General features: G+C 37.6%; 1 protein-coding gene across 1 annotated transcript in view; it reads left to right on the top strand.

Annotated features, from left to right (window-relative positions):
* Positions 1-4,760: 4,760 nt before the first annotated feature.
* The window catches only part of LOC136762844 (cysteine-rich and transmembrane domain-containing protein 1), a 43,128-nt gene continuing 25,428 nt past the window's right edge, over positions 4,761-22,460 (top strand). Inside the window, exons 1-2 of the mRNA XM_066716414.1 lie at positions 4,761-4,910; positions 20,493-20,794. Coding sequence (XP_066572511.1) covers positions 20,512-20,794 — 283 coding nt within the window. The 5' untranslated portion in view covers positions 4,761-4,910; positions 20,493-20,511. The remainder of the gene's footprint in view (positions 4,911-20,492; positions 20,795-22,460) is intronic.

The following is a 22,460-nucleotide window of genomic DNA, read 5'->3' on the forward strand; positions in this document are numbered from 1 at the left end:
TGATTTGCATGTTAATGAGGGAAATAAGTATTTGATCCCCTATCAATCAGCAAGATTTCTAGCTCCCAGGTGTCTTTTATACAGGTAACGAGCTGAGATTAGGAGCACTCTCTTAAAGGGAGTGCTCCTAATCTCAGCTCGTTACCTGTATAAAAGACACCTGTCCACAGAAGCAGTCAATCAGATTCCAAACTCTCCACCATGGCCAAGACCAAAGAGCTGTCCAAGGATGTCAGGGACAAGATTGTAGACCTACACAAGGCTGGAATGGGCTACAAGACCATTGCCAAGCAGCTTGGTGAGAAGGTGACAACAGTTGGTGCGATTATTCGCAAATGGAAGAAACACAAAATAACTGTCAGTCTCCCTCGGTCTGGGGCTCCATGCAAGATCTCACCTCGTGGAGTTTCAATGATAATGAGAACGGTGAGGAATCAGCCCAGAACTACACGGGAGGATCTTGTTAATGATCTCAAGGCAGCTGGGACCATAGTCACCAAGAAAACAATTGGTAACACACTACGCCGTGTAGGACTGAAATCCTGCAGCGCCTGCAAGGCCTGCACCTTTAGGGGTGTTTTTCTGCTAAGGGGACAGGACAACTGCACCGCATCAAAGGGATGATGGACGGGGCCATGTACCATCAAATCTTGGGTGAGAACCTCCTTCCCTCAACCAGGGCATTGAAAATGGGTCGTGGATGGATATTCCAGCATGACAATGACCCAAAACACACAGCCAAGGCAACAACGGAGTGGCTCAAGAAGAAGCACATTAAGGTCCTGGAGTGGCCTAGCCAGTCTCCACACCTTAATCCCATACAAAATCTGTGGAGGGAGCTGAAGGTTTGAGTTGCCAAACGTCAGCCTCGAAATCTTAATGACTTGGAGAGGATCTGCAAAGAGGAGTGGGACAAAATCCCTCCTGAGATGTGTGCAAACCTGGTGGCCAACTACAAGAAACGTCTGACCTCTGTGATTGCCAACAAGGGTTTTGCCACCAAGTACTAAGTTGAAGGGGTCAAATACTTATTTCCCTCATTAACATGCAAATCAATGTATAACTTTTTTGAAATGCGTTTTTCTGGATTTTGTTGTTGTTATTCTGTCTCTCACTGTTAAAATACACCTATCATTAAAATTATAGACTGATCATTTCTTTGTCAGTGGGCAAATGTACAAAATCAGCAGGGGATCAAATACTTTTTTCCCTCACTGTATATATGTATGTGGGTCAGAAGGCGCAGTACATAATAAATAATAATTATAAATAAACTGTTATAAAAATAAACTGTTATAAAATAAAGTTTGTGATTTTATGAGAATAAAGGACAAAGAAAGTAATAACTCTAGCTTACAGACCAAGGTGATCCATGGACGATAATGAAAAGAGGAACTTTCTGTGTGTGTATATACAAACAGGAAACAGGAGGGGGACTGTTTGTGACTCACACAGGGGCCTATAGGCGGCTTTAATAAAAAACAATTTCCTTTAGGCAGTACTTCCAGTACATCTTTATTTTGTATTATTTTGGTGTGGATGGATTATTATGCTCCTTCTAGTGTTCAAAGTAGTCTGTGAAATTGTATCCTTATTAAAACATTGCATTATGTTTAAAAAGCCTCAGGATAAAACCATCAGATTTTAGCAGAACCTTGCTGATACAAAGGGGCAAGCTGACATGTATTGTCATGTCCTTTATATATACTGCTAATGCCTAGTATTGTACAGTTGAGTAGCTCCCCACTGTATCTCATAATTCTTTAATTTTCTACACAATTGCTTTAATGACAATTACAGTGTTCAGTGTTGTTTTTTCAGTTTATTTGAAATGTTTATTTATACCTTGTTGGGTTTGAACCAGTAGCTATGTGTGGTTCTCAATACCTGTGCAAACTGATATTGCTGTACCCATCTGAATAATCTGGAACATTGTGTAGCAATGGATCTGTATGCTCAACAATCCAAATGTGGCATCTCTAAACCTGGTTTAATTAATTAAAGAATGCATCATTTTCTAGTTGTTGCTCTTATTGTGTCTGGTTTGCTTTGCCTTCCTGAAACTCACAATTACTGTTTAAAGCAACAAGTACTGATTTGTTCCAATAAGGTGAAGGCTTCTGAGTGGCTCATCTATTAATAATGTAGAATAAGTTTGAATAGTAGGGTGCCCATTTCCTGCCCTACACCCTGGTAAAAGACCTGAGTCGATAAATGAAGGTGTATTGGTGTAGTGTAGTCATCCAATAATTCCACAACGCGTTAATATGATTCATGAAGTTTAGTGAATAAAGTGTGAATCTGCAAGAGAGAGGGATATTAATGTAGCTGCCACATGTTCCATATAAACACTTCCTTGAACTCTATTACTTCCTGATTCTGACAGGTAGTGAACTTAACTTATGCTTAATGCAATATTGTCACACTACTGCAAGCTACCAGAAGGTGGAGCCAAAACTTAAAACTAATATGATATTGTGAATTATGTCCAAAACAGAAGGTGGTACAAGCATTGTATAGAGCAGGGAGCTTTCATTTACATAAACAAAAGGTAATACAATAAAAAAATAAATGGGAAATGCAACTAATATGATAAGCTAAAGGAAGTATCCCTGGTGGGAAAAACACTGCAGATGTTTGCAGTGTTTTCTGTATTTCTCTCTCTGTCTTGCTAGTGCCTTTAATTTTACCACTGTACAATTCAGCTCTTCTTTGCTCTCTTCTGCTGTGTCTGCCCTACTCCTGGACACACCAACTGTGACAGGAAGTAGTCAAGTAAATTGAGTGCACCTACAGCCAATTATACTGGCAGGTATGCCCTCACTTAGCACCCCACCACCCCACTTCATATCACTCAGCTGCCATGGAGACCTTTGCGCTGGAGATTACTTTGTTCAGATGCAGGCTGTGCAACTAGCAAACTGTACTTGGGATCTACTGGCAATATTCTATCTGGGAAAGGGGAAGGTCACCTGAGCGTTACTTATGCAACATCTTTTCCTGGTTGGGTGCCTGCAAATCTGTGGAGTTCTAGTAATGTTTCTAGCGGTACTACTGGCACAAAATGCTCTGCTGTTTATGTTGGGCTAGCAGTGTGAAAAAGTAGATGTATGTATGTGTATGTAGGCCTGATGTGTATAAAAGGGGAAGAATAATCTAATAATAAATTATCATACATTTAATGTAAATAAAAAGTAACAAATGTTTTTGTTTCTTGTAGACCCTGGACATATTAATGTATTGTAAGAGGTATTTTCAAGTTGTCAGCAGTGCCAATTGAGATAACAACAGGTGCAAGGAACGCTGGGAGAGGAGGTGTAAAAAAACAACTATTCTTGTCCTCTGTAACTTTTCCATTAATTAAATTAATAGTTTTATCAAGCTATGGGTACAGACTTCTATGAACAAAGGGGAAATTGTGTATATGTGTGTATGTCTAGAACATTTGGAAGATGATACACATCCTGATGAAAGCAGTGGGTTTCTTCTGTTTTGCCTAATAAAACTATTTTATTTTATTTTGGAGTGTGTAGTGGTTTCAGTAAATCCCAGGATACACCAATGAAGAAGTAACAGGTTTATTATACAAAACATAAATACAGGTTAAGCCGGAGCTCTCCTCTCACATGAAGTGTGGAAAAGAACTCAGGATGTGAGTTTGGAGAAGCCTTTTTTGTATCTTCAGTTACATTGCTACAGTCTTATCAGAAGTGATTACAGCTCATTAAACTTCAGTTGTACAAAATAGTTTACCACATGCATAATAATTAACATAGACCTAAGTTTGTTTTGTTAGACCAAGTGTTTGATGAGATGATTGGTGATGGTCAGCATTATTCAGGCAGCAGATGTTTATCTAAGACATTGTTTTTAATCAAATACCAGTGCCCCAAAAACACACAACTTTTATACTGTTTAACTCTTTCAGGCAATTAAATATCTTAGAAGGCAGTGGCTAAATGAATTAACCTAAATGCAATAGCTGATTGAATATTTCTAAACACTGTAGTTGATTGAAATAATGAAAAGACAATGTTGATTGAAGTAAACTCTCACACAGAAATGCATTAAGAACTAATAATTAAAGTAGCCCCCAGAACAGAGTAAATAGAAAGTATTGATTGCTTTATAGACCAAACTGAATTGGCAACATGAAACTATTAATAATATAAAGAATATAAAGAAAATATTACAAGTACATTGTCCCACTACAGTGTGCTTGAAGAGTGTCTGTCTTTCTTTTTTCCTTTTCAATTGTATTATCATTCTAAGAAAATATTAAAATATTCTAAAATAAATACAATTAAGAAAACAATTAGCTGCTGCTCATCAACTTAACTAATATTGACCTCAAGAAAATGCAACAGGGAAACAAACTAGTACTGCTGAATACTCTATAGCCCCACTTGCTGAAATAAATAAGACCATACAAATACTGAACAAGCTTAGTGTTGTGGGAATCCACTTTCCTTGAAGAGCGGTAGCTTAGCTTGCTCATGCAACTATTTACTTACTACACCCTAAATTTAGCTTATTCTTTTGGGTGGAAGATTTGCAAGGTTTTTTTTTGTCTGTTTTGTGTCTACGTAAAGCCGTGTCATGGTAAACGTGTGTATCTGTTCTGAGCATGTGAAGCTGGGGATTCCCTGCTTTCGGCAAATATAGCATATCATGATTGCCTGTAGTACAGCCGTCCCCCTGCCTTTCCATTTTTCCCAAGAGCGGTGGGCAGGGGAACGGTCAGGTGATGGAGAGTCACAAGTTCCAATGAAATCCCACAGCTGCTATGATGTCACGTTTCTGAAACCGCGACCAAAGTGCAGCCGGCTTGAGTTCTGTTCTTGGTCTAGTGCGGTAAAAAGGAGATTGTGGAAAAGGGGGGTTATTGAAAATTGACAGACTATTGTAAGGTAAGGATGTTGTGGTTTTAAAAGCGACAAGTCGGCGTATTATGTAGGTATTCTGAACCAATTAGCCAGGTAACAGAGTTATTACGTGGCGAATTGTGGACACAAACGTCCTCTTTGTAGCTAGTATACTTAGGAAGTGGCGTTATATGTATTTATTCTGTTTCAGGAAAGGGGTTTAAGTGCTTGCATTTGTGATCTGGTGTTCGGACTGTACCTTGTGAAATGTTATATTCAACATATATAATATGACTTGGCGGCGTCACCCAGACAGAAATCGCTTTTAATTTGTAATTCTCCTGTTTCAGTTCTCTGCGCTAACCCATTGCATACATAACGTTTAATACAAACTGCGTCAATTTTCTGATATTTTCTTCAATTTGTTGTTGTTCTTTAATTATTTTGAATAATAAATAAGTTTAATTGTAATTATTATACAAGAGTTAGGACTTTAATGGCACTTTGAGGTCTGAAGCGAGAAAACTGTATACTGTTTTAAGGTGACTAGTATTTGGAAAGTGGTGGTGAGATTCGGAGACATTGGCACCTACCTGTGTAATGTACGTAGGGGCGTCAGTCAACACTGAGGTTGATTCCATCATCGCTTCCCCTTTGAACTTTTGACATTAGACTCTTGAATACAAATATAGATAATCGATTACTTTGAAAAATGTCAACTAAAATATTCTTATTTTATATTCAAATAAAAAAAATGACTGTTCTTATTAATCACATGGAATTGTAATTGAAAACAACTGCGAGTAATAATAATGGTTTGCTATGTACTCAAGTGCGTTGTAACTTTTGTTAAACCTAACTTTTGTTAAACCCTTGCTGGTTTCTAATTGTATAGGCCTAATAATAATATACTTTGTAATTTGTCATTGCTATGTACTCCTTTTTTAAGATTCCATTATTATCTTGGAAATAAACATCGAGTCAAAAGTATTGCATCTGTTGTAGTATTCACACAGAATGAATTAAGGTGTTTGGTATGGTGTCCTTGGTTTTCTGTCAGAAGAGGCTGTTCCACATCTTAGCTTCCTTGTCTCTGAAAATTAATAATTGTTCCTTGTTGATGCTTTGAAGTCTGTCGATTGGCCTTGGTTAACTGTAACTGTGCTTTGTCTCTGTGTAGTCCTTTTTTCTGTACATAGTTTCCAGCCAATCTGTATAGGCCTAAAAGTTTACCTTGAATGAGATTATTTTCTGAGGGAAGACATGTCAAGTCACAGGTGTGCAATCATTTATTTGTGACAGAATTATGGAAAACGAATATATGATATTCCTAAAACATATAATATTAAGCTTCTGTTGAGTTACAGGAAAGAATCAGATAATATATGATTTCTCTCACTGCTCTTCACAGACAGGTGTTGTCAGTCTCGGTCAGCAGCAGGCAGCCTGCTGTGTCAGCTCTTATCGTCCCTGTCCTTTTTCTCCTTCTTTTTCTTATTCTTCTTTGTTCAGTTGTAACTTTATAGGTTACATCTCAACCAATCATTATGGAATACCTCTGTACTATGATTTCCATACATGAAGTCGATGTGAGTTTCCTTTCAGTTAACATCCGCCTGGAATCCGTTTACTGACCAATTTTACCCCCCACCAACTAATGGAGCTTTACCAACTATAGATCATTGTAGGAAAATGAGTCCTTCACTTAGAAGGTTCACAGTATTGATACTGACCTTTAACCCTACACCAGAGCAAAAGGCATTGGGTTGTGAAAGCTGGAATGTCCCATAAGGTAACGCTGAATAGGCTATAGTTTTATTGTTTTAAATATTAGTAATTTAGTGGATACTTTTATCCAAGGTGGATTACAATATTTCACTAATCGAGTTACAAATAGCTTGCTTTTCCTTCTTAATGTGTTAAAGACTTCCACACAGGACCAAGCTTTGCTAAGGCAGTTGTATTACTAATAGCTAGGAACTTAGACTCTGTTTTCTGCATGAGGGGGAATGTAGTTCCCAGTGTAAGTGAATTTCTGGCCTCCATTTGAGACTTTACCTAGCCTAAGGCATTATTGTGTGAATTGTTTACTAATATTTCAGCTTCAGAAATGTTTTAGTATGTTCTTAGGAATTAGTTTTCACTCCAAATATGTTATATAAGATGATGCACTCTGTACAGCAAGGATTGACTACCCTGGGGTCCCTCGCCTGAAAAAGTCAATTGTTCCCGGAGCTTGATTAGCTGATTTTTTTGTTGACGTATTCTCTATTTATTGCTTGCGTAGAGTAAATATTGATTGGTGTTTATCTTTGCAATAGCACATTGTCTTCCACCTTGGTTGTAGTTACAGTGCAGACAGAACTGTGCAAGGGAGGGTCTGTTCCTCTTACTAACTTGCACGGGAAAATGATTGTGCTGTTTTATTTGCTCTGATTATCAATGATACACTTATAGAAGCTTATTAATAACAATAATAATATTTAATCTAGTATGGACAGGTACACTAAGGGAGTCATAATCATATAGCAAAATATTGTCCTGTATTTTGAGATCTGTGTTCATGCTGTTGTTTAATGAGTTCCTAAGAGCTAAGAACTCAGCTTTCTAATCTTATTTAACAAAGGGAAGTCATTTGGATAATTTAAAAGCAATAAGGGCTATTACTTTGTCTTTCGTTGTAAGTGAATTACAGATCTTGATAGAATATTTTGATTGTAAAGGGACTTTCAAACCTGATGTGGTGTGGCAGCTCCCATTGAATTCAATGGAGATGGGATCGCAATGTGGCGAGGGGTGGTGTTAAGAAGCATTACTTTTTGAGTAACAGTTTATCTCTTGCCACCCTCCCATACAGGTGTGTAAGACGGATCAAATTTGACAAGTTTGCTAACTATCCCAGGGTCCAGATCATTAATATAAATTAGAAGAAGCACAGGCCCTAATACTGATCCCTGTGGAACTACACTAACAACCTCACTCCAGTTAGAACGACTCCTCTAATCGACACCCTCTGTCTACTATACATCAACCAGTTCATAATCCATCTACTTACATTACCCTGAATGCCTAAAGCTTTCAATTTGAGGATCAGTCTGTAGTGTAAGGTACACTAATAAATTTCAGTTAAAGAAGTGAATTTAAGTATCGCCTTATCAAGAATCCTAGAATCTTGTAGAACTCAATTTCTGCAATAATTGGACGCAGACACCAATTCCAAAGATATAAATTCTAAAATTTATTAAAAACAAAGATAAAATGTTATACAAAAAGGGAAAAACTAATTAAAATTCACTCAAGATCAACAAATCAAAGACAAATCACTTCCGTGACCAAATCAAAGACCATGGAATCGCATATGATGACACACAAAACATTACACAAAATTACAAACACATTGACTACAATACCGGTTAGTAAGACGAAGGTGAGTCTCTTATTAGTATTGTTAGTCGGACATTAAATAACTAATGCAGGTTAGTATTTAAGTCAAATAACTTCTCGTTACATATATCAGTCTCATTTATGTTTGGGTGCCAAGAAAGATCCTATTTGCGTGCCTATTAACGTGTGTCAATTTCAGACTAAACAGTTAAACAGGAATGAGAAGATATTTCTCGGCGTTGACAGATTTTATTTCTAAAATTGTCAGACAAAACAGTTTAATGCAGCACTCATTTATATTTAAGAAAATACTAAATGATATTACACATTCTAAAGTTTATGACTCACAGAATAACATTTCTAATTGATTTCTCAAATGTCAATAATAATAAACTCCAAACTGTTAAACTTATCTGAACTTCGTCGCAGAGAGGCCTCTCTGTCTTCGGGCTGTGCACAGGATGTCTTCTTTGTAAGCAAGGTTTTCCATCGTAGTTACTTGAAGGGAAAGCAGGGCCCTGTCCGATTCCAAGGGTCAAGTTTCTTAAGAATCAATAGCTATTTAAATGACTGAACACTTCTGTATTACAGTTGACTTAGTCAATTGTCCAGCTGCATACACTCCACTGATCAGGTGGGTACAGGCGGGCATGCGCAGTTTCTAAAGTAAAAATTCTTCGTACGGCTCAATGTCCTTCTCCCAGTTTAACTCTTCTGTTGACGGCAAAGACTTGGTTGGTTTCCGGTTTCGGTTCTGGCAACAGAGCTACAAGTTGAGCTGTGGCAGCGAGTTACTGGTTCGGGTGAGAGAGAGAGAGATAGATGCCGTGCACTACCCTTTAAACGCCTGTCAGGTCAATAGACGATTGGTTCTTGAGTTTGTGAGATTGGATTTTGGTTTCAGCCCCCAGTGTCCTATTGGAGGAGGCTCGATTTATGACTGATGTCAATCCATGCCATCTTTTGGAAATGCCGGTTGGCCTGGGTTCGTAGCTCTATGTCGGGATTTCGGCTCTCATCCACTTCAAAGAGTTTTATGACCTCCATGCCATATTCCCCAGACATTTTCACAGCAGGGATTCCAAGCCATTTGGCCCATTCTCGGTGCCATCCTCCCAAGACTGCCACTTTGATATAGAGCAGTTCATATGCCGATGAGCTCAGGAAATCTGATAACTTTGGGGGAGAGGTCTTCTTCAGATCAGAGCTTCAGCTCAGAGCTAGAATGCTATATCATAATACACCCTCCCTTAATGCTACAAGTCTTTGGTGTGGAACCTTATCAAAAGCTTTTGGAAAATGTAAGTATATCATATCATATGCTTTCACATGATCTACAGCTGCAGTTGCATGTTCAAAAAATTCTAATAGACATGATCTGCCTCATCTAAACCCGTGTTGACTATCTCCAAGAATATGGTTTTCAGATGCTCCTCTATTTTCTGTCTAATCATTTTTTCCAACATTTTACAGGTGATACAGGTGAGACTGATTGGTCTGTAATTTCCTGTCTCACCTTTCTTGTGGATTGGTACGACATTTGCGGTCTTCCAGTCAGTTGGCACATCCCCTGTTGTAAGTGTCATTTGGAATAGTTTAGTTACCGGCCTATAATATATATAAATAATTGTTTAAGTACTGTTGGAAATATACCATGTGGCCCAGGTGATTTGTTTGCTTTCAATTCTGCTAGTCCCTGTAGTACCTCCTCCTGATCTTTCTTAGGGTTTGAATGGACTGATTGTTAACCTGGCATGTTATCAGTTTTTTCTATTGTAAAAACCTCTTTGAAATACTAATTTAGAACATTTGCCACATCTTCGTTTTCCAAGATACTTCAATTTTTGTCCTTTAGCAGTTTAACTTCCTTCTTTATTGACCTCTTGCTGTTGTAGTATTGAGAATAGCTCTTTGCATTAGCTTTACATTAGCTATGTAAACTGGGAGCTTTCACAGCACAGGGGTTGAATACATATGCAAGCAACATATTTCAGTTTTTTTTTTTTCTTACAAACTGAAGAGTTTAGGTTTCTAACATGTTTCAACCAAATAATGGCCATCCTCAGTGTTTCTCACACTTTACAACCAACTGCAGTCAATTTATGTAGCCAACAACCAATTAAGGTGATCTTATAAGGCTATCTTAATGATCAGTTATACAATTATATAAGTAAACAAACTGAATCATTAATAACATTTCAGTGTATTTGCAGTTACCTACGTAAGAAAACACTTCTAACAGACATGAATGATCCAGAAAATATCACATTCCGTAAGTTCCATAAAATATTGGATAAGTCTATTTTACAATAAATAATGGAAAGTGATTAAAAAAAAAAATCTGTAATCAGTTGGTTACCCAGAATGTCTTTCATCTGTGTAAACTGGGAGCTTCCACAGCACAGGGGTTGAATACTTATGCAATCAACATATTTCAATTTTTAATTTTTCTTAAAAATATTTTCCAACATAAAACCAATGTCATTTTAAAATAATTGATTTTGAGTTTCAAATAAATGTTTTAAAATAAAAATGTACCATTTGTAATTCAGTAATGTGAGAGAATTGGTCAGGGGTCTGAATACTTTTGCAAGGCACTATATATATAATTTATATAATGTAAAATGTGTGCTATTTGCCATGTAGGGTGGCGGGCTACTCTGGGCTAAATTCTAAACACTGCAATATTTAATAGAGAAACTCCTATACCTGAAAATGATTCTGCCTTCTGAAGACAGACACTTTAAATGGTTTGGGGGTGTGGCAGCTCAGGTGTTCAATTGGTTGTAGTGAAGCCTGAGTCTAATTTTATAGATTTTTGGCTGCATTTGCAACTCTCTATACTCTCCAAAGGACAAAAACAGTGAGTGAGGAGAAAGGCCTACTACCTGTCAAATATCTAAGGCCTAATTGCTGTTTCTTTGTTTTATTCTTGATGAGTGGAAATGTCTGAAACCTGTTGAAACCCAGAGGGAGGTTTTCTGAGAAGTGACTATTTTCAGGCAGCCTTTCTGTTTGTTTTTTTGTTTTAATGTTGTTTTGCAAACTGTTCCTGGCCCTCAACGTACTGCTTCTCTTCCTCTTTACCAAATAAATGTATGTTCCTAGTATTTTCCTATAAATATTATCCTGTACATGTGCTCCACAAACATTGCCACAAGTCTTGTGCCAGTATACAAACAAACAAACCAGGTTAACTACAGAATGTCATAATTGATATTAGTTATTAGGTTTCATCTCACTGTGCCCTTCCTCTGCTGGCCTTAAGAATATTGCTTAGCAAACCATCTCTTCATCTTTAAAATTAAGATGATGCATGTATAGATTTTTAAGTTAGCTTTGTGAAAGTTAATCAGTCTGCACTGCAATTTCACAGTTTCCCCCTGGTTTACCTCAGTTTACATTGCCAAGGATTATATCATGTCTTTTTCTATCTCTCTGTGCTTTACTGTGATTTCACTTCAGTTTACTTTGTCAACCTTGTTCTTCACACATCCTTTATACATACATACAAGTTCTAAGTTGCAGATCGCAGCATACATTGAGGGGGGGGATCAGGACAAATAGGGCACTTCAGGAATAAAATGGGCAGGGGAATGAAAAGGGCCACCCCAGAACAAATAAAAAGCCAAAGAAAACATCAGCTTGAAGATATATTACTCAGAGTCTCTCAGCAGGCACTGCACCCCATTTTTACCCTGACACCACAGTGTGTGCAGTGAGACGGAGAGAGTTGGGAGGAGTGTGATATCACCCAGACTTCTCACACAGATTATAATATATATTTTTAAATGCTGCTCTGTAGTAGAACATAAAGGTGATTTCAACCATGCTTTACCCTACTGTGCTAAAGATCTGGTTCAGTGTTTTACTTTCAGCAATGTAGGAACTTTAAAATAATCTTTCAGAGGTCAGATGGCACTTTCTGATCCATGCTTTGTTTCTACTGATGTCTCTGTTAATCCTCTGAGATTATTTCCTGTTCTAGAAAGGTCTTTTTTAACAAATCAAAACATTCAGGAAATTAAAACTGCAGGCCTGCTGTACATCAATCTCCAATCTTGGAAATTTCTCCAAATCTTGACAATAGTGATTTGAGTCTCGGTTTGCACATTGGAGTGACATTTGACCTCTTTTAGTTGGGAAGCTGGTGGTGTCATTGAAGTAACTTTTACTTTAATATAGAACCCAGGAAGGCTGTTTGCTGCCATGGTTTAAAATAGCCACATGAACAGCTGTTTGTTGTGTTGGCTCAGGTTTTACTTCAGAGGCTGTGTCACTGTATATTGCTTCCCATTAATGTCAGTATAAAGAAATATAGATAAAAAAATGAAATAAAATAAAAAGTATACAAAAACATTAGAACAGAGGTTCTGTGGGCCATATAAATAAGACACTGATTATTGTGCTACTTACCTTTACATGTCTCTTCTGTTAAGGAAAACCCATTAGCTGTGATATTTGCTTTAAATTAGTGTAATTTTCTGTATAGTAATATGCAGATCTTATTATTACTCAGTTTCTTATTTTTCTGCTTATTATTATTATCTGCGTTGAAAAGGCAGATCTTATTCTTTCTCAGTTTCTTAATTATTTTTCCGGCTTCTTATTATTCTTGTTTCCGACCACTTAAAGTAAATGCGTCTCCTCCTACAGTTCTTCAGCTATCTAAATGACACTGTACACTTTTTGCAAAATGGTTGCTATTGCTTTTGGTACTGATTGTTTATCCAGATTCTCCTGAGGCCCTCTATGACCCCAAAATATTCAACAGCTAATAACTTTTGATAGGTTACGTTTAGCACAATGATTACAATTGAACACTAATAGGAAATCATACATTTACTTTCTGATGTCATTACTTCTGACCTTTGACCTTCTCTGGGCCAGATACAGCAGGTTTGCAATATTAGAAAATGTCCTCAGATATTGAACATCTCATTACTCATTTAAGGATGCATTTATCAGTCATGTTACTATTGAGCATAGATGTGTATGAAGTTTCCAAAATTGCTATCTGTTTCTCGATCGGAGCTATGGATCATTGGATATCGCCAAAAAACATCTCTACTTTTTAAAGGCTTATAACTCCTTACGGGTGGCAGATACGATGATGGTCACTATAGAACATGTATAGGAAACCATATGTGCTCTATCTGTGCATGACCTTCAATTTGACCTCTGACATCTCCTTCAAGATCAAATCAGATTATCTTGCATTTCGGTGTTACAGGTTGTAATATCCACCAAAGTCACCATGAATCGTAGGGGCCCAAATGTGTTATTTTGAAAAAATGTTTGAACTTTGACCTTCCCTTCAGGTTTCAATGGTCAATTAAAAGTTATTTTGCCTAATAACTGCTTTCAGATTGAAGATCACATTTAGTATTGGACATGTATAGGAAACCATATGTGGTCAATTTGAAAATGTCCATAAAATTGACCTTTGACCTATCATTTCAGGTAAAAACCAATATTTTTTTACTTTTACCTCTATAATACCTCACAGAGAGGAAATAGGCCTTTGGTCTATATGGAACACATATAGGAAACCATATATGGGCTTTCAAAATATACCCCTGAATTTGACCTTTCCTTCAAGGACAAATTCACTGAGTATTCAAAATCACCTAGACTCAAGGCTCAAAACTGATATCTGACTTCAGATTTGTTATGAACATCATAAATATACTTCTAAAATAGTCCAAGCACCTTTGACCTCCCCTTGTGGTCAATCAATGCCTAAAACTGCCTATATTGCCCTAAAGAATGTAGATAGGCTAATGATTCTTATAGAACTCGGATAGGGACTCATAGGTGGACCTCTCCTTAAGGTCAAACTGAGAAATGGCTCATAACTCCTTACAGATTGCAGTTAGGCTCATTCTTATTATGTAACACATCTAGGAAACTAGGGATGCACCGAAATTTAGCCGACGAAAATGGCATTTTCGGTTTTTGGCTGAAAGAGAAAAAAGGCCGAAAATATATGCATTCTCGCATTCTCCGCTTGCTTATTCCCGATTACAAGCTTTGCAAATACAGTTTAGATTGCCAGCCAAACGACTGCAGCAAGATGTAGCCACTCGCTGGAACAGTACGTACTATATGTTGCAAAGTCTACTTGAACAAAAGCGAGTCTTAGCTGCGGCAACTTTACGATGTGCACTCAAAGTTGCTGGCAGATCGGTGGATGTTAATGGAAAATATTGTCTCTTCTCGGTCCATTCGAACAGTTAACCAAGGAAATAAGCTCAGCTAATGCATCTGTTATTCCCTTGATCGCAGCACAGAAGCATCTGCTCGGAAAAGAGGCAGAACAGACCATGACGTAAAAACAGCAACAAAAAAAAAAACTCTACTGGAGGCTGTTAACACACTCTTTCTAGACATTCCAACCCAGTAACAGTAACAGTATTAGATCCACGATTTAAAGAACATTACTTTGACGCGGAGAAAAAGCCAATTTTGGTGTGTTACTTTCAATAAAAGTGATCATTTTATTGGTTTGTAGTTTTTCAATTCAGATACATTAAATTCATGGAATTAAGTATAATATTAATACAATTATACAAAAAAAAGAAAAGATTTTAAAATAGGTTAAGAAAAATAAGTCATTTTCGGTTTCGGTTTTCGGCCAAGTGCATCCTGAATTTTCGGTATCGGTTTCAGCCCAGAATTTTCATTTTGATGCATCACCATGTATGATCTATCTGAAAATGCCCTATAAGATGATCTTTGACCTTCCTGTAAGGTCAAATTAAATAAGTTTATTAAATCCTTCCACAGAAGAGCTATGAAGCTGCTTTAAAGCTACAATTCTTTCAAATTTATTTAACATGCTGAACTGCTTATATTCATCAGATACTCCTTCAAATGATCTTAAAACGGCAGTTTTACAACACAGGTGAAGTTTCCAGAAACTTCTAAATCTAGTTTATTCTTGTACTTATTTACTATATTGCAGTCATTGCCTCTGTCAACTCAATTAAATTGCTCTATTGTATTTTTGCTGATTTTAAAGAAATACCCTTACCAAATCAGCAGCAAAACCAAAAACAATTTCTCTTAAGATTATACATCTGTTTTGTTTTGTATACATTGGTAGTTTTAGTGGTACCCTTTTAAAATTATTTGTATGTATGTATTTATTTATTTATTAGCAGACACCCTTATCTAGGGCAGTTTATAGTTTACGTAAGAAACATTTCAGAGCATTCAGTAATACAATAAACATACATCCTAGTACAATGAGCTGACAGGTGCAGACATAATACAGTAAGTCCTAGATATTTGCTAAAGGGAAGGGTAGGCATAGGAAAAGTTGCAGTAAAATATGTGGCAATGCATATGGGAGGATCAAGCCCATTTATCCCACTCTGGGATCAACTCCATGTCACTATTTTTGAAGTTTAAAAGGCTTCCATTACCACTGGGTACCCAAGTTTGACTTTGTAGTTTGTAGAATATTTTTTTCCACATATTTAGACGATGATAATAATTATTAATAATAATAAACCTGTCTAATGTCATTAATGCAAGGGTAAAAACAAAAATGCATCACAGACTAGGAAATGGTCAAAGGGGAAAATACTTTAAAAACAGTGGAGATATTGATTAATTTATTGCCAGGAAACTGATATCAGTTCCTGAAGTTGTAAGACTAATACTCTGCAACCTCCACCCTCAGTTAGAATGCACCGTATCTGCTGTTAAGTTTGACTGAATATTTCCATGCCTCATTGTGAGACCATCAAAATTTTCAATTTAGGTGGTTGTTGTCAAAACAAAACTGATAAAATTAAATAAAAACAGCAGTGACTGTTTACAGGGAGATCCAAACAGTGATCAGCAGACCCAACAAGATTTGCAGGTAGGACTGGTTGACTCTGAAATCTGGTTGAGTTTCCAACTCATGAGTCATCAACTGATACCAAGGACAGCACAATGGGCAGGAAAAATACCATAGCTTGACCTGAAATACATGCCTTCTAGTTATTTAAGTTTTATAGCATTTCAAATTACAAATAGCAAAGATGATAAATCATGACGAGGCAGTCTTACGAATTTATTCAAATTTATTTATTTATTTATTTTACATGCTACTGCGGCTGTAGATCACATGAAAGCATATGATACGATAGATTTTCAAAAAGCTTTTGATAAGGTTCCACACCAAAGACTGATCCTCAAATTGGAAGCCGTAGGAAACGGAGGGTGTCGATTGGAGGAGTTGCTTCTAACTGGAGTGAGGTTGTTAATGGAATTCGACAGGGATCAGTATTAGGGCCTTCTATATTAACGATCTGTACTCCTGGATAGTTAGCAAACTTGTCAAATTTGCAGATGATACTAAAATAGGCGGCTCAGCAGATACAAGCTTGGCAGCACAGGTTATTCAAAGGGACTTAGATAATATTCAGTTGTGGGCCGACACCTGAAAATTAGGATCACATCCATTATTTTTTTTAATGATCCCAAATTGTTGGCTTCAACCACATCACTGGGGAGTTTGTTCCAGATTGTGACGACTTTCTGTGTGAAGAAAGGGGGCAGGGAGCTCTGACAATGGGAGATGTTCCTCTAAGGAAAGAAAACCAAGAGAAACTGCTAGTAGGAAAGTCCTGAAATGAAAGATGTTGCATTGTACAATGTAATCAGGACTGCATGTAGCAAGGATGTGGCTGTTATAATGGGGGATTTAAATTTCCCAAACTTAGACTTGGAAAGCCCAGTGGGGACTACAGAAGCAGAAATAGAAATGGTTGAGATGGTAAATGACTGCTTTCTAACTCAATTTGTCAGGGAACCAACCTGACAAATTTCTTTTTTTAGAAAAGCAAACCTTGAAGGTATGAGACAGCACTTAGAAGAGGTAGACTGGAGCACATTGGATGGGTATATTTTAAGAATATACTATACCAAAACTTAGCAAATTGAGGACCAAAAAACACTGGCCAAAATGGTTTAATAGAGGTATGCAAAAAAATATAAAGAGAAAGAAAATGTTGTATAGCACATACAAAAGGGATGGAGATGAAACAAAATACATAGAATATGTTGAGCTGCAAAGAGATCTTAAGAAAAGGATCAGGAAAGCAAAGAGGGAAATAGAAAGAAACATAGCTCTTGGAGCTAAAACTAACACAAAGCTTTTTTCAATATTACAACAGCAAGCGGTCAATAAATTAGGAAGTGAAACAGTACTTAAAGAAATTAGGGAAATTATTTATAGGCCGCTAACTCAAATATTCCAAATGACACTCAGAACAGGGGATGTGCCAACTGACTGGAAGACAGCAAATGTCATACCAATCCACAAGAAAGGGGACAAAACTGAGCAAGGAAATTACAGACCAATCAGTCTCACCTGCATTACTTGTAAAATGTTGGAAAAAATTATTAGGCAGAAAATAGAGGAGCATCTGAAAACCATATTCTTGGAGATAGTCAACACGGGTTTAGATGAGGCAGATCATGTCTATTAGAATTTTTTGAACATGCAACTGCAGCTGTAGATCAGGTGAAAGCATATGATATACTTAGATTTCCAAAAAGCTTTTGATAAGGTTCCACTCCAAAGGCTGATCCTTAAATTGGAAGCTGTAGGCATTCAGGGTAATGTAAGTAGATGGATTATGAACTGGTTGATGTATAGGAAACAGAGGGTGTCGATTAGAGGAGTTACTTCTAACTGGAGTGAGGTTGCTAGTGGAGTTCCACAGGGATCAGTACTAGGGCCTTTGCTTTTTCTAATCTATATTAATGATCTGGACTCTGGGATAGTTAGCAAACGTGTCAAATTTGCAGGTGATACTAAAATAGGTAGCTCAGCAGATACAATCTTGGCAGCACAGGCTATTCAGAGGGACTTCGATAATATTCAGGGCCGACACCTGGCAAATGAAATTCAATGTGGACAAGTGCAAGGTAATACATGCAGGTAACAAAAATGTCCACTATAATTACACTATGGGAGGTACAGATCTAGATGAAGTAACGCATGAGAAAGATCTAGGAGTTTATGTGGACTCCTTCCAAACAATGTGGGGAAGCAATAAAAAAGGCAAACAGAATGTTAGGGTATATTATCAAAAGTGTAGAATTTAAAACAAGGGAAGTAAAGTTAAGACTGTACAATGCACTAGTTAGACCTCATCTGGAATACTGTGTGCAGTTCTGGGCACCACACTTCAAGAAGGATATTGCTGCTCTAGAGGCAGTTCAGAGGAGAGCAACCAGACTTATTCCAGGTCTGAAGGGAATGTCCTACTCGGAGAGACTGAGGGAACTGAACCTTTTCACCTTGGAACAGAGGAGACAACGTGGGGACTTGATCCAAGTCTTTAAAATCATGAAAGGCATCGACCACATCAAACCAGAGGAGCTTTTCCAGATCAGCAGTGACACACGCACCCAGGGACACAAATGGAAATTGGGCTTCAAGGCATTCAAAACAGAAAACTTTACTACTTCTATTCCTCTCATAGTGTAATTATAATGGACAGTTGTATTTCCTGCATGTAATACCTTGCACTTATCCACATTGAATTTCATCTGCCAGGTGTCAGCCCACACCTGAATATTATCTGAGTCCCTTTGACTAACCATGGAATCAGAAATGATGGTATTTCAAACTTGAACCCTCCAAAACCATGCAATACAAATTCCTGTGATTTTCGGTCTTAATGTTTTGGTGAGACTCAAATTAACAATGCATTCTTAAATCCATCCTGCATATATTATTGGTTATTACATTTTCCCCTTTGTACATTGCACATGTGTATGTTCTATATTCAACAAAGTGTATGTTAACTGTATAGTTCATATTGGGGTGATCCGCAATACTTCAATACCAGAAAACGTCGGGCAGCAGTGTGGAAAAGCTTGGCCACCACTGCTGTAGGTTATAATGTAGGCTATGTGTAACTATGTATACTGTGTGGTTATACATGTAGATGTGTAATAATTAACACTGTTAAAACACAATTAGTCAGAACTCAGTAAGTAGCCTGAGTAATGTAGGCCTGAAATCTACAAAGGCTGGTAACTGTAACTGCTGCCTCTGTAGTGTAGACTTCACAGGAGAACTCTCCCTTTGAAGACTCATGTTGGGGAGATTCTATTTGATCTGCATTGATTGCTTAGCTGCCAGTCTGTACATCAGGACTCATCAAGTTTCCTGTTTTTTTTTTAAATACATTACATTATACTCTTAATGAAATAACCTTCTTCACAGTCTTTGTGCTTATGTTTATTCCATGCTGTCTCACTGCAGCAATTTGGTGCAATTAAGTAATCAGGCCAATATGTGGGGAAATACCATGAAATTCATACTCAATCTATCTATCTAATGCTAATGCTTATGTCTAGTGCTTTGAATCTGTGAGCCATAAAGTTGCAGGAATGGGTATGATCTGATGGCATTGATGAATTTTCTTTTTACAGGAGTTATTTAGGCTGGGATATGTTTTATGGGGCTTATGGGTCAGTAAAGAGGAACAATATTCAGTATGAAATTCTTAAAGGTAAGATAGATAGACTGAAAACACCCACCAGAAGAGAACTGGATACTTGGAATAGACTTGATCCTATACTGATGAATTTGTACTCAATTTGAAATGGTCTTTATGAGTATGCAGGACAGAAAGCACAAAACGCATCTTCATATAGTGAGTCATGGGGTTCAGGAACTTACTTGTCAATACCTTAGGGTCCTAGGAAATGTATCATTAAGCAATAAATGGCGCCACACAGGCCAAATGGAGCTCCTCTTGTTCATAACGGCAGCAGTGTGGAGTTGCCTAGCTGTTGTACCCATGAGCAAGATACTTTACCTCCAGTAAAAACCTAGCTTTATAAATGGGTAATTATATGTAAAAATAATGTTATATACTGTAACAATTGCTAAGAAATATAATAAATAATAATAATAGGCACTCTAGCCTATAGATTGCAGGTTCAAATATGTACTGTCAACTTGTGAACTCGACTGAATTTGTCAGTTTTCTCATGGATATACCATGCATTTACTTTGCTTTCTTGTGTCTTTTTCCACAATTGGAATCATGATTTACTATAACTTAACACTTAACCTTGATTTCACTTTGCGTTCCTACACTATATTGTTTGCCATGGCATAGTACACTTTTTTTTTTTTTTTTTAAGGGCTATAATTATAGAAAGCACTAATGTTGTGGTAAAACAACCTCATCAAACAACTCATCCTCTCCTCTTTTGTAGGTAGCTCTTGCCGTCCCTGATGAATTACGAGAATCCTCCGCCATATCCAGGGCCTGGGGTCTCGGCACCTGACTACCCTCACATGCAGCAGCCCAATCCTGCCTACCCCAACGCTGCATACCCCAACCCCAACTCTGCATACCCCAACCCCAATGCTGCATACCCCAACTATCCCCCAGGTCCTGCCGGATCCTACCCTGCTCCTGGTCAGCCACCCTACCAGGGCTACCCACAGCCACAGTACGGCTGGCAGAACGCTCCCCCTCCTGGACCCATGTATGCCGACGCACCCAAGAACACAGGTGAAGCAGCCAGACACCCATTAACATTCTTTGAAAACATTTATGTCATGTCAGCCTTTGGCCTTTTGCTGCATTAAAATTATAGTGCTAAGATATCTACAGAAAACCGTATTTATCCACTTCCAGAGTTGCCACTTGGTGTGTGGCAAGTATAAACCTGGTGTTTCACATCAAAATGTTTAGTATGATTCTGAAACACGATTTTGAGCTAGAGTGCTTTGGGGTGTGCTGAATGCAATTTGGGGTGGCATGGTGGTGCAGTGGTTAGTGCTGCTGCCACACTGCTCCTGGGACTTGAGCGACTTCTGATGAACAAGCGTAATAGTGGGGCATAAGGTATGCATGAGTATGAAGTGGCATATGCACGTTTCAGTTGGTTTTGGAAGTTTTCATGCATGTATGAGGGTTTTAGGGGCATTTGATGTTTTGGAGACTACTTTGTGCAAAGAAGCCTAATAATAATAATCCTAAAAATTACAATAGGGTTCCAGCAGCTTCATTGCTTGGTCCCCTAATACGAACAATTACAAAAGGTGGTCCAGCCACTTCGTTGCTTGACCCCCTAATAATAATAATAATAATAATTATTATTATTATTATTATTATTATTATTAGGGGGTCAAGCAACGAAGTGGCTGGACCACCTTATGCCCCACTATTACGCTTGTTCATCAGAAGTCGCTCGGTCACACGCTTTGTCCGCTGTGTTGCGTTCTCTGATTCAACCTATGGTGCCTTCTACTCCAGACTACTAATACCCACTGTGCCACAAATTGGCATGCATGACACTGTGCCTTGAACTTAAAACCAGAGAATTAAGTTTGTGCGGTACATGGTGAAGCCGCAATGTTGGATTTAACATGTGTCCGCATGTGAATATGAAAATGGCTATTGCTCCGGAACTCTAAAGCCCAGTGCCCTGAAACTTTGTGAATCTTGCATAGATACTGATATCTATCAAATCTGCAAGAGGCAAGTGACTGCGGGCAGAAACATGGCAGCCACAAGCAAATGACTGTGCAAGTATACAAAATATGTTCATTTAAAAACGAATTAAATTTGACCGTAAAAAAAATCCCATAAGCCATTTTCAAAAACTCGCCAAACTTGGTACAATAATAAATTACAATGTTATGCTTGATTGTAGAGAGTGTCGTTACCAACGGTGATATGGCACGGTGGCAACGATGCTTAATCCCATGTCACATCCAGCAGTAAATATCATATAAGCGCCTGCTTCGATTTTCAGTGATTAACACAAGTACAAACATCTATTTAAGTTTATGAACGCAAGGACACAAAACTTGGCTGCTGTACACCAATGAAAATGACAGAATTTCATTTGAGCCAAATAGTGACAATCCTTATGTTCAAACCAGAGGAGCTTTTCCAGATCTGCAAGGACACACAGTCCACATAAACTGAACACAAATGGAAATTGTGCTTAAAGGCATTCAAGACTGAAAATGGGAGACACTCATGGTTACACATTCTTAACCCCCCCCTTTGTTAAATTATATATATATATATATATATATATATATATATATATATATTCAAATGAAGTTAAATGGTAAAACGAACAATTACAAGATGATTAATCAGGCTTTTACACAGCTTCTCTTAATTAGCATTGACGTGGTCAATGCCTGTCATGATTTTAAAG

This window comes from Amia ocellicauda, chromosome 11, assembly GCF_036373705.1.
Source record: "Amia ocellicauda isolate fAmiCal2 chromosome 11, fAmiCal2.hap1, whole genome shotgun sequence".
Classification (NCBI taxonomy): domain Eukaryota; kingdom Metazoa; phylum Chordata; class Actinopteri; order Amiiformes; family Amiidae; genus Amia; species Amia ocellicauda.